Here is a 13,448-nt window from a genome sequence, read left to right on the forward strand (position 1 = left end):
TCTTGGGGTTGTACTCATCCTTCTTCTTCCACCAAACACAGCGAGTTTAGACCAAAAAGCTCTATTTTTGTCTCATCAGACCACATGACCTTCTCCCATTCCTCTTCTGGATCATCCAGATGGTCATTGGCAAACTTCAGATGGGCCTGGATATGCGCTGGCTTGAGCAGGGGGACCTTGCGTGCACTGCAGGATTTTAATCCATGACGGCGTAGTGTGTTACTAATGGTTTTCTTTGAGACTGTGGTCCCAGCTCTCTTCAGGTCATTGACCAGGTCCTGCCGTGTAGTTCTGGGCTGATCCCTCACCTTCCTCATGATCATTGATGCCCCACGAGGTGAGATCTTGCATGGAGCCCCAGACCGAGGGTGATTGACCGTCATCTTGAACTTCTTCCATTTTCTAATAATTGCGCCAACAGTTGTTGCCTTCTCACCAAGCTGCTTGCCTATTGTCCTGTAGCCCATGCCAGCCTTGTGCAGGTCTACAATTTTATCCCTGATGTCCTTACACAGCTCTCTGGTCTTGGCCATTGTGGAGAGGTTGGAGTCTGTTTGATTGAGTGTGTGAACAGGTGTTTTTTATACAGGTAACGAGTTCAAACAGGTGCAGTTAATACAGGTAATGAGTGGAGAACAGGAGGGCTTCTTAAAGAAAAACTAACAGGTCTGTGAGAGCCGGAATTCTTACTGGTTGGTAGGTGATCAAATACTTATGTCATGCAATAAAATGCAAATTAATTACTTAAAAATCATACAATGTGATTTTCTACATGCTTTGTAAGTAGGAAAACCTGCAAAATCGGCAGTGTATCAAATACTTGTTCTCCCCACTGTACATATCCCAACCAGAAGCCATGGATTACAGGAAACATCCGCACTAAGCTAAAGGCTAGAGCTGCCGCTTTCAAGGAGCGGGACACTAATCCGGACACTTATAAGAAATCCCACTAAGCCCTCCGATGAACTGTCAAAAGGCAAAGTGTAAATACAGGACTAAGATCGAATCCTACTACACCGGATCTGACGCTCGTCGGATGTGGCAGCGCTTGCAAACTACAATATCACAGATTACAAAGAGAAACCCAGCTACGAGTTGCCCAGTTACATGAGCCTACCAGACGAGTTAAATGCCTTCTATGCTCACTTTGAGGCAAGCAACACTGAAACATGCATGAGAGCACCAGCTGTTCTGAACGATTGTGAAATCACTGTCTTCGTAGCCGATGTGAGTAAGACCTTTACCCCCCCCCCCCCCATAGCACTCACATCTGTAGCTATGAAATGCTTTGAAAGACTGGTCATGTCTCACATCAACCTCATCATCCCAGAAACCCTGGACATTTACATTTTAGTCATTTAGCAGACGCTCTTATTCAGAGCGACTTACAGTTAGTGAGTGCATACATATTTTTTTCATACTGGACCAACTCCAATTCGCATACCACCCCAACAGATCCACAGATGAAGCAATCTCTATTGCACTCCACACTGCCCTTTCCCACTTGGGTGAAAGGAACACATATGTGAGAATGCTGTTCATTGACTACAGCTCATCGTTCAACACCATAGTGCCCTCCAAGCTTATCACTAAGCTAAGGACCCTGGGACTGAACACCTCCCTCTGCAACTGGATCCTGGACTTCCTGACGGGCCGCCCCCAGGTGGTGAGGGTAGACAACAACACATCTGCCACGCTGACCCTCAACATGGGGGGCCCTCAGGAGTGTGTGCTTAGTACCCTCCTGTACTCCCTGTTCACCCACAACTGCATGGCCACACATGACTCCAACACCATCATTAAGTTTGCTGACGACACGACGGTGGTAGGCCTGATCACCGATGACGATGAGACAGCCTTTAGGGAGGAGGTCAGAGACCTGGCAGTGTGGTGTCAGGACAACAACCGCTCCCTCAACATGAGCAAGACAAAGGAAACTACAGGAAAAGGAGGGCCGAGAACGTCCCCATTCACATCGGCGTGGCTGTAGTGGAGCGGGTCGAGAGCTTCAAGTTCCTTGGTGTCCACATCACTAAGGACATATCATGGTCCAAACACACCAACACAGTCGTGAGGAGGGCACAAAAATGCCTATTTCCCCTCAGGAGGCTGAAAATATTTGGCATGGGACCTCAGATCCTCAAAAAGTTATACAGCTGCACCATCGAGAGCCTCCTGACTGGTTGCATCACCGCTTGGTATGGCAACTGCTCGGCATCCGACCGCAAGACGCTGCAAAGGGTAGTACATACGGCCCAGTACATCACTGGGGTCAAGCTCCCTGCCATCCAGGACCTCTATACCAGGCGGTGTCAGAGGAAAGCCCTAAAAATGTTCAAAGACTGAAGCCACCCAAGTCATGGACTGTTCTCTCTGCTACCGCATGGCAAGCGGTACCAGAGCGTCAAGTGGGAGACCAAAAGGTTCCTCAACAGCTTCTACTCCCAAGCCATAAGACTGCTGAACAGTTAATTAAATGGCTACCCGGACTATTTGCATTGATCCCCTTATTTTTTTGTTATTTATTGCACTGGCTCTCTTGCACATACTATACTGACACTCCAACACACACACACATATTGACGCCACACACACATTTACATTCCTTCACAGACACTGCTGCTACTCTCTGTTTATTATTACATTTACATTTTAGATTTTTTGTCATTTAGCAGACACTCTTATCCAGAGCAACTTACAGTTAGTGAGTGCATACATTTTCATAGTGGCCCCCCGTGGGAATCGAACCCACAACCCTGGCGTTGCAAACACCATGCTCTACCAACTGAGCTACAGAGGGCCTATTATCTGTGCATAGTCACTTTTCCCCTACCTACATGTACAGTATATATTACCTAAATTACCCTGTACCCCTGCACATTGACTCAGTCCCTGTACCCCTTGTATACACACTGGTTAATTATATTTTATTGTGTTACTATTTTTTATTTAGCACATTCTTCTTACTTACTTTTTAAAAACTCTGCATTGTTGGTTAAGGGCTCGTAAGTACGCATTTCATGGTAAGGTCTACTGTAACGTAGACGCTGGGAGTCATGAAGCAGGTGCAGTTGGATAGTTTAATAGAACTTGAACAATAATCAATACAAAACGAGGCGTAGCGTAGGGACATGGAAACAGAGTCAATAACACCTGACGGAAAATAACAACAGAGCGCTATATATATGGGGAGTAATCAGGAAGGTGAGTCCAGGTGTGCCTGATGATGAGGTGCAGGTGTGCGTAATGATGGGTAGCCAAGGCCGGTGGTTAGTAAACCGGCGACATCGAACGCCGGAGGTGAGGAGCAGGAATAGACGTGACACTACACCTGTTGTATTCAGCGCACGTGAAAAATAAAACATTTGATTTGACACACAATCCATGTCTCAATTGTCTCAAGGCTTATTAAACATTCTTTAACCTGTCTCCTCCCCTTCATCTACACTGATTGAAGTGGATTTAACAAGTGACATCAATAAGGGATCATAGCTTTCACCTGGATTCACCTGGTCAATCTATGTCATGGAAAGAGCAGGTGTTCTTAATTTTTTGTGCACTCAGTGTATAGCTCAATATGTAAACAATGTATGAGTTTAGCTATTCTCTCCTTCAGATGACAGATGCCCATAAAGCCAGAAATACCATCATACTGTAGGCCTATGGCTGCATTGGCAATGCATGCCATACGATAAGCCACAAAATGGATTCACATACACTATATATACAAAAGTATGGTGACACCCCTTCAAATGAGTGGATTCGGCTATTTCAGCCACACCCGTTGCTGACAGGTGTATAAAATCGAGCACACAGCCATACAATCTCCATAGACAAACATTGGCAGTAGAATGGCCTTACTGAAGAGCTCAGTGGCTCAGTGTCAAATTTCTAACCTGCTAGAGTTGCCCCAGTCAATTGTAAGTGCTGTTATGGTGAAGTGGAAACGTCTAGGAGCAACAATGGCTCAGCTGCGAAGTGGTAGGCCACACAAGCTTACAGAACGGAACCGCCGTGTGCTGAAGCGTGTAGCACGTAAAAATTGTCTGTCCTCAGTTGCAACACTCACTGCCGAGTTCCAAACTACCTCTGGAAGCAACGTCAGCACAATAACTATTCTTCTGGAGCTTCATGAAATGGGTTTCCATGGCCGAGCAGCCGCACACAAGCCTAAGATCACCATACGCTATGCTAAGCGTCGGCTGGAGTGGTGTTGAGCTCGCAGCCATTGGACTCTGGAGCAGTGGAAACACGTTCTCTGGAGTGATGAATCACTGCCAAAAACAAAATAATGGGCAATCTTCACTATTTTCGGTGGTAGCAAAGTGCAGCCAGCAACCATGTAGATGACTGGAGAAAAGGAAAAAAGTATGTTTGTCACCAAAGCAGTGTAGAACGTGTTGTGATGTTTGATTTACCAGCGTAATCCACTTTCAATTTCAGTAAATATAAATTGCAGACTCTCGGCCACACTTGATAACTTGAAAACTAGCACTTGAAACTAGCGTAGGCAACAACTACCCGGACGCAAAAAAGTGATGCACATAACACACAGCACCCCTTCTACGGGTTTGTGGGGGAGGGTTCTTGAAATGTAACATCCAATCAAAATCAGCTGACAATTTAAACCGACAATACAAAATTCTCCAGACCTCCAAGGGAGGTGTGACAACGACGTGATTTTGGAGGTATGGCAACGCGAGACTAGTGATACTGCCATATCCGTTTGCGATATTACAACAACAAAGAAGTTACTTCAAACAAAAAACACTGTTTTTTTCCCTCAGACATCATTGCACGCTCGATAGAACAGCAATAACAAAGGCGCTGGGGCAAACAGTGGCGCTGTTCCCCCCTTTACGGATTTCAGCTTTAAGACCTGGGTGATATAACACCAAATATGAATTGATATACTGTACATTGTATTGTGAACATGATGTGTAAACATATTACATAGCAGCCAACCTGCTTGCACCAATCCCATGTAAGTTACAGAAACATTCTGGGCAATCCCTTTACATTGTATGATCTATATATACAGTACTTTCATTACAAAAGTCAGGTTGAACTATATATTTGCTAGCCTGGGTGCCAGTGTGTTTCTGTTCTCTTGCCAATTCCTTATAGATGTCACGGAATCTGCCGAGGCTGCTCCTCCTCCTTGCTCGGGCAGGTTTCGGCGGTCGTCGTCCCCGGAGTACTAGCTACCACCGTTGTATGTTTCTATGTTCGTTTGCTTTTGTCTGATTGTTGTACACCTGTGGTTAGTTAGCGTTGATTATGTGTCCTATAAGTTCTCGTTTTGTTAGTCATGTGTTGTGTGTTATTGAGCTTCCTGTCTTCGTGTCTGTTTTGGTTTTCCCTCCTTGTGTTTTAGGAGAGGTTTTCGCACTTGTTGTGCGCGTTTAGTATTTTTCCTGTTTGTTTACGCCTGTGTGCGTATCGCTCGTCTCCGGGCACTTTTGCTCGTATTGATCTACTAAAGACTGTTGAACGAAGCTTCAGTGTCCTGCGCCTGATTCCTGCACCTTCCACATACAGCACTCTTGACAGAATAACACACCAAGATGGAATCAGCAGGAGCAGCACTAGCATCCGAGTCCCTGGAGGAGCGCGTCCGCGAGCAGAACGACCAGATCAACCGCATCAGGACCGCCCTTCAGGACGTAATAAACACTCTGCACCGATGGGAGAACAGAGGGGCACCCACATCTCCCCCTACCTTGCCATCACCATCGGCCAGTCCGCCCATCCAAGCTCCGGAACCCAGTGGGATTCGACTCTCGCTCCCGAGGGCGTATGATGGTACCGCTGCCGGGTGTCAGGGGTTCCTCCTGCAGGTGGAACTATACCTGGCCACCGTACACCCGGCGCCCTCGGGACACGAGAGCGTTTCCGCCCTCATCTCCTGTCTCACCGGCAAGGCGTTGGAGTGGGCCAACGCCGAATGGAGGAGGATAGACGCCGCCACGATCACATACGCGGAGTTCTCCCGCCGCTTCAGGGCTGTGTTCGACCATCCACCTGAGGGGAAAGCAGCGGGGGAGCGTCTATTCTACCTCCGAAAGGGGAGGAGGAGCGCCCAGGAATTTGCACTGGAGTTCCGGACTCTAGCGGCTGACGCAGGGTGGAATGAGCGGGCCCTCATCGATCATTATCGTTGTAGTCTTCGGGAGGACGTCCGTCGAGAGCTGGCCTGCAGGGATACCAGTCTTACGTTCGACCAGTTGGTGGACATGTCCATCCGGCTGGACACCCTGCTGGCCACCCGCGGACGTTCCGAGTGGGGTTCGTCCATTCCACCCTCCAGCACCTCCGAGCAGAGCCCTATGGAGCTCGGGAGTGCTGGCGCTAGAGAGAAGAGGGGAAGGAGCACGAGGGGGGCCATCCCCTGCACCAACTGTGGCCGTGGAGGACACACCGCGGCCAGGTGTTGGGGAGGGTCTCCTAGGGGAGAGGACGGCAGGCCCTGCACTGGGGAGTCCTTCCAGGTGAGTAGGCGTCCCACTTACCCAGAGCTCTCTGTTGTGCACTTCTGTATACCTGTGCGATTTCCACAGGTTGCACCTCATTCCCAGCATAAGGCGCAAGTAGATTCAGGCGCAGCTGGGAATTTTGTTGATCGTAAATGTTGTTTAGAATTAGGGATTCCCCTACTTCCTGTTGACATCCCATTTCCTGTTCATGCCCTAGATAGCCGTCCGTTGGGATCGGGGTTGATCAGGGAAGTCACAGCGCCACTTAGGATGTGTACGCAGGGGGGTCATGAGGAGTCTATCCAGCTATATCTTATCGACTCTCCTGCGTATCCGGTGGTGCTGGGAATTCCCTGGTTGAGTACCCATGATCCTTCTATTTCGTGGCAAGAGAGGGCTCTTAAGGAGTGGTCTGCCCAGTGTGAGAGGATATGTTTGGGTGTTTCCGTGGGGGCGACCTCGGTGGAGAGTCCAAACCAGGTGTCCTCACTGCGCATTCCCACTGAGTATGAGGATTTGGCACTTGTGTTTAGTAAATCGAGGGCGACGCGTTTGCCTCCTCATAGACATGGGGATTGTGCGATAGACCTCCAGGCAGGAGCAGCGCTTCCGCGGAGCCATGTGTATCCTCTGTCCCAAGAGGAGAAGAGGGCTATGGAAACTTACATAGCCGAATCTCTAAGACAAGGATACATACGGCCCTCCACTTCTCCTGCGTCCTCGAGCTTCTTTTTTGTGAAGAAAAAGGATGGAGGGTTGCGCCCGTGCATAGATTACCGTAGTCTCAATCAGATCACTGTGAAGTACAGTTATCCACTCCCTCTGATTGCGACTATGACTGAGTCTTTGCACGGAGCCCGTTTCTTCACGAAACTGGATCTCAGGAGCGCATATAACTTGGTGCGCATTAGGGAGGGCGATGAATGGAAAACGGCATTTAGTACCACCTCGGGTCATTACGAGTATCTCGTCATGCCATACGGGTTGATGAATGCTCCTTCAGTCTTCCAATCCTTCGTGGATGAGATTTTCAGGGACATGCAGGGGCAGGGTGTGGTCGTGTACATAGATGACATCCTGGTTTACTCGCCTACCCGAGACGAGCATGTAGCCCTGGTGCGTCGTGTGTTGGGTAGGCTGTTGGAGCACGACCTGTATGTCAAGGCAGAGAAATGTCTGTTTTTCCAGGAGTCGGTCTCCTTTCTGGGTTATCAGTTTTCCGCGTCAGGGGTGAAGATGGAGGTTGTGTCAGCCGTGCGTAATTGGCAAACCCCAACCACCGTGAAAGAGGTGCAGCAGGTCTTGGGTTTTGCGAATTACTACCGGAGGTTTATCCGGGGTTTTGGACAGGTGGCAGCTCCCATAACATCTCTTCTGAAGGGGGGTCCGGTGCGATTGCAGTGGTCAGCGGAGGCGGACAGGGCATTTGGGAGACTGAAGGCCCTGTTTACCTCGGCTCCAGTGCTTGCGCATCCGGATCCCGCTTTACCATTTCAGGTAGAGGTGGACGCGTCTGAGGCCGGTATAGGGGCCGTGCTATCACAACGGTCCGGCACGCCACCTAAACTCCGCCCCTGTGCTTTCTACTCTAAAAAGCTTAGCCCGGCGTAGCGTAATTATGACATAGGAGACAGTGAGCTGTTAGCCGTGGTTCAAGCCCTAAAGGTGTGGAGACATTGGCTTGAGGGGGCTCAACACCCTTTTCTCATTTTGACTGACCACCGTAACCTGGAGTACATTCGGGCAGCTAGGAGACTGAACCCTCGCCAGGCTCGGTGGAACATGTTTCTAACCCGGTTTGTATTTAAAATCACGTACATCCCTGGGTCCCAGAACGGTAAGGCAGACGCCCTGTCCCGGCGGTATGACACAGAGGAGAGGTCCGTTGAGCCCACTTCCATACTGCCGGAGTCTTGTCTAGTGGCACCGGTAGTGTGGGAGGTCGATGCTGAAATCGAGCGGGCGTTGCGTACCGACCCTAGCCCTCCACAGTGTCCGGTGGGTCGGACATACGTTCCGCTCAAGGTTCGGGATCGACTTATTTATTGGGCTCACACGTCACCCTCCTCTGGACATCCAGGTATTGGCCGGACTGTGCACTGACTTAGCGCTATGTACTGGTGGCCAACGTTAGCCAGGGATGTGAGGGTTTATGTCTCCTCCTGTTCGGTGTGCGCCCAGTGTAAGGCGCCCAGACATCTGCCCAGGGGTAAGTTACAACCCCTGCCTGTTCCACAACGACCCTGGTCTCACCTCTCAGTGGACTTTGTTACAGACCTTCCCCCCTCTCAGGGGAATACCACCATACTGGTCGTTGTGGATCGGTTCTCTAAAGCCTGTCGTCTTCTCCCAATGCCAGGTCTTCCCACTGCCTTGCAGACCGCTGAGGCACTAATCACCCACGTCTTCCGGCATTACGGGGTACCCGAGGATATAGTGTCTGATCGAGGTCCCCAGTTCACCTCCCGAGTCTGGAGAGCGTTCATGGAGCGCCTGGGGGTCTCGGTGAGCCTTACCTCGGGGTACCACCCGGAGAGTAATGGGCAGGTAGAACGTGTGAACCAGGATGTGGGTAGGTTTCTGAGGTCGTATTGCCAGGGCCGGCCGGAGGAGTGGGCGAGGTATATTCCCTGGGCAGAGATGGCCCTGAATTCTCTTCGCCACTCCTCCACCAACCTAACCCCTTTCCAATGTGTGTTAGGTTACCAGCCGGTTCTGGCACCGTGGCATCAGAGCCAGATCGAGGCCCCTGCGGTGGATGAGTGGGTAGGGCGCTCGGAGGAGACGTGGAACGCTGCACACGTCCATCTGCAGCGGGCCATCCGTCGACAAAAAGCAAGCGCCGATCTCCACCGCAGTGAGGGGCCGGTGTACGCACCTGGAGATCGAGTCTGGCTCTCGACCAGAAACCTACCCCTCCGCCTGCCCTGCCGGAAGCTGGGTCGGCGGTTTGTAGGGCCCTTTAAAGTCCTGAGGAGATTGAACGAGGTGTGTTACAGGTTACTACTACCTATTGAGTATAAGAATATTAACCCCTCGTTCCATGTGTCTCTTCTCAGGCCGGTGGTAGCTGGTCCACTCCAGGAAGGTGAGATAGCAGAGACTCCTCCGCCCCCATTGGACATCGAGGGGGCTCCGGCATACACAGTTCGGTCCATCTTGGATTCGAGACGTCGGATGGGGGGTCTCCAATATTTTGTGGAGTGGGAGGGGTACGGCCCGGAGGAGCGGTGCTGGGTGCCGAGGAGGGACATCCTAGACCCGTCTCTCCTGACTGAGTTCCACCTCCTTGCTCGGGCAGGTTTCGGCGGTCGTCGTCCCCGGAGTACTAGCTACCACCGTTGTATGTTTCTATGTTCGTTTGATTTTGTCTGATTGTTGTACACCTGTGGTTAGTTAGCGTTGATTATGTGTCCTATAAGTTCTCGTTTTGTTAGTCATGTGTTGTGTGTTATTGAGCTTCCTGTCTTCGTGTCTGTTTTGGTTTTCCCTCCTTGTGTTTTAGGAGAGGTTTTCGCACTTGTTGTGCGCGTTTAGTATTTTTCCTGTTTGTTTACGCCTGTGTGCGTATCGCTCGTCTCCGGGCACTTTTGCTCGTATTGATCTACTAAAGACTGTTGAACGAAACGCCTGATTCCCGCACCTTCCACATACAGCACTCTTGACAATAGAATTGGCATGCCAAACGTTGTTTAGCTTGACAATGACAATGGAGTAGGCAAAAGCAAAAACAGATCTGGGACCAGGCTATGTATTTGCAGTTAAACTGACAAAACCTGTAGACAAAGCAGTAATGCTGTTGTTTAATTAATCAATCAATCCAATTTATTTATAAAGCCCTTTTTACATAATCAGATGTCACAAAGTGCTATACAGAAACCCATCCTAAAACCACAAACAGCAAGCAATGCAGATGTAGAAGCATGGTGGCTTACATTTTACATTTTACATTTTAGTTCACTAATCTATTAGTGAGGACTAAAGGAATAGCCCAAATTTTGTTATGACATTCCTGATCATTAGAGAGGATCAAATACATAGGGTGATATTTTGCATGAGCAAATGGCAGTGAGTAGTGTGCAAATTAACCATCATATTTCAAATAGATGGGATGGTGCATTATCCCATGTGAGTTCCAAATACTTCAACTCGGGACTGATCGTATGCATCACCTGCATCATGCATAATGCAGGCTGAAATAATAGTCCCCTTATAATGCACATCTTTGAAGAAAAGTTAAACATTTAATTGTGCTCCATATTGCAATGAGTTCTACGTAGTTTTTTTTTTTTTTTTTACAGAACTGTGCTCTTTCGTGCGACAAAAATTACGCTCATTATCTTCAACCTGACAATTGTCAACTGAATTGCATAACTTCATTTTTTATTTATTCTTGTGAATTAGCAGCACTATAAAGAGTTATACTTCATAATAACATAAACTATTTATAAATAGTGTCCATACTACTACACATTATTATTTCATTCTTTGTAAACATATATAAGCATTATAACATTACAATTCATAAACTTGTATAACACTTATAATATTTTATAATGCGTTCATAAGAATTTGTGAACATGATTTAGCATGTATAATAACTTCCCGGTATTCATCAATGTTATTATATATAGTTACCAATAATGTACTATTATTTAGGGATGTCTTGGATGGATGTAGTGCCTTTAGTTTTGATTCCTTAATGAACAACTTCACATCATAGCCTATCTTTAACATATACTTTCTGCTCTCTTCTCTGAAGGTCATTGAAAGTCCCTTGATCACCATGCTTTACCATATTGAACATTTTTGCAGCATGGGGTAAAAAATAATAAGCTTGATACACGGTGGATATCCATGGTCTCCTGACACTTATTAATGCATGACCTCTTACATCACAACATCCTTATCAAACCCCCACATACTTTATAAGGCAGACATGAACCTGGGATGTTTGGTCAAATGTAAGTTACACAGGAGGTAAGTGAACACATTATTTTACATGCTGATGCTTTGATGCTTAATTGCAATGCCAGTGAAAGTTTGTTTTAATAGAGCAATACGTTCTGAATAGTACTACTGTAGGGCAGTACTTTCTGACTATAATGATTTGTCAGTTCACTATCTTTTTTAATTATTATGATGTAGGAGTTGACACATTATTTACTATGTATTTGCTATATATCAGAGCTTTTACAAAATGAATGCAATTTCACAACATTAAAATGTGAGTATGTGGATTAGCATAACATTGTACGGATTTGTGTGTGTTGTTTCTTGTAGAAGAGTTACATTTACTTAACATGGCATAATTGGTGTGGCAATTATTTCCAGATCTGATGCTCATCTAACATTTTCAAGAATCAAGAAGACACTGAATCAAGAATCTTCCTAGTTTTATTGCTTTTTAGGCAAGTTGTGGCCTCACATTTAACAAAGGACTGCTAAAAACCAAGGCTTCTTCTTGTGTCATTTAAGGGAAAGGTACTATATTTATTTTCTCCATCTTTACTTTTACCAGATGAGAACAAGTTAACTTATTTACAATGACAACCAAACATGTTGACTTAGACAACAAAATGTTGACTGCAATTTGTTTGAAATGTGCTCCAATTTCTCCATTAAGGAAATGAACTCTTCAGCCAGCCTGTTGGACATGAACTTCACATCCCAGATGTCAGTTGGAGGAGGTGGCTATCCTAAAGACAGCTTTAGTGCCGCCTTGACCAAGAACATTGTGGCCGTGCTGGTGTGGATGGCCCTAAGCTTCATCAACGGAAGCATGGTGCACACCTTCCTCAAACATAACTTTTTCTATGAGGACCCGCGCTACATCATGTTCATCTACATGGTCATAAATGACGCCCTGCAGCTCACCCTGGTCACGGCACTGTACGTGGTCAGCTACATTTTCGTAAAGATCCATGCTTCCGTGTGCTGCCTGCTGGTGATGACTGCCGTGCTGACCACACGCTCCACCCCTCTCATATTAGCCGGTATGGCCGTGGAGCGCTACCTTTCCATCTGTTTCCCCTTATACTACGGGCACATGTGCACGGTGTCGCGCACCATTGTCCTCATCGTGTTCATCCTGTTCTTAACGGTGGCCGTGCCTCTCACTGACCTCCTGATCACACTCATCAAGGAGCCCCTGGATTTCTTCCGCACCTCCATCTTCTGCGATCAATCCCTGGTCTTCCGGGACCGCTCCATCTACTACAAGAACGCTGTGTTTGACAGCATCTATTTCTCCTTCGTGGCGCTCACGCTGCTCTACACATATTGTAAGATCATGCTAACAGCACGCGCTGCCTCCACAAACCTGGTGTCCATAAAGAGGGCAAGGAATACAGTGCTACTCCACGGGGTGCAGCTGCTGCTGTGCATGCTGGCCTTTGTAGTCCCCTCTCTGCAAGCAGCCCTCATCGCTCTCTTCCCCCAGTTTGTCCTGGAGATCCGTTACATATTTTTCCTGCTGGTCTACATAATCCCACGATTCCTCAGCCCCATGATCTACGGTTTCAGGGACAAGCAGTTCCGCAAATACTGGGCCAGGTACCTGATGTGTCACAGGAACAATAGATCTAGAGTGAGGCCGGCTATGAAAGTGAATCTCAAGTTCAGGTGATAGGAACATTTTGCTTGAATTCTGAGAGAATGGATAGAATATGAAGTATTGCATGTAGTGATGGATGAAAAAAATGCAATAAATGAACAAATGTGGGGGTCCTTGTCAGTGACATATATGCGCCACTTCACAATACTGTACATTATGTCATAAATTGTCATTATGTTTTTATACTGTAACATAATGCTGTTTGCTGGAAAAACACGTTCAATGACTCAATTACTCATTCCTACAGGGTGTAAATAAAATATGAACTGTGAGTGTGTGTGTGTGTGTGTGTGTGTGTGTGTGTGTGTGTGTGTGTGTGTGTGTGTGTGTGTGTGTGTGTGTGTGTGTGTGTGTGT

General features: G+C 47.5%; 1 protein-coding gene across 1 annotated transcript; it reads left to right on the forward strand.

Moving 5' to 3' along the window:
• Positions 1 to 5,567: 5,567 nt before the first annotated feature.
• Positions 5,568 to 13,104, forward strand: LOC311133413 (odorant receptor 131-2-like; the record flags this gene model as incomplete). Its single annotated transcript, XM_084166907.1, has 3 exons — positions 5,568 to 5,666; positions 9,982 to 9,986; positions 12,048 to 13,104. The coding sequence occupies 3 exons, from the start codon at positions 5,568 to 5,570 to the stop codon at positions 13,102 to 13,104; spliced, it is 1,161 nt and encodes a 386-aa protein (XP_084023033.1).
• Positions 13,105 to 13,448: the final 344 nt, after the last annotated feature.

Source organism: Coregonus lavaretus (genome assembly GCF_964263955.1).
Source record: "Coregonus lavaretus genome assembly, chromosome: 8".
Taxonomy (NCBI): Eukaryota; Metazoa; Chordata; class Actinopteri; order Salmoniformes; family Salmonidae; genus Coregonus; species Coregonus lavaretus.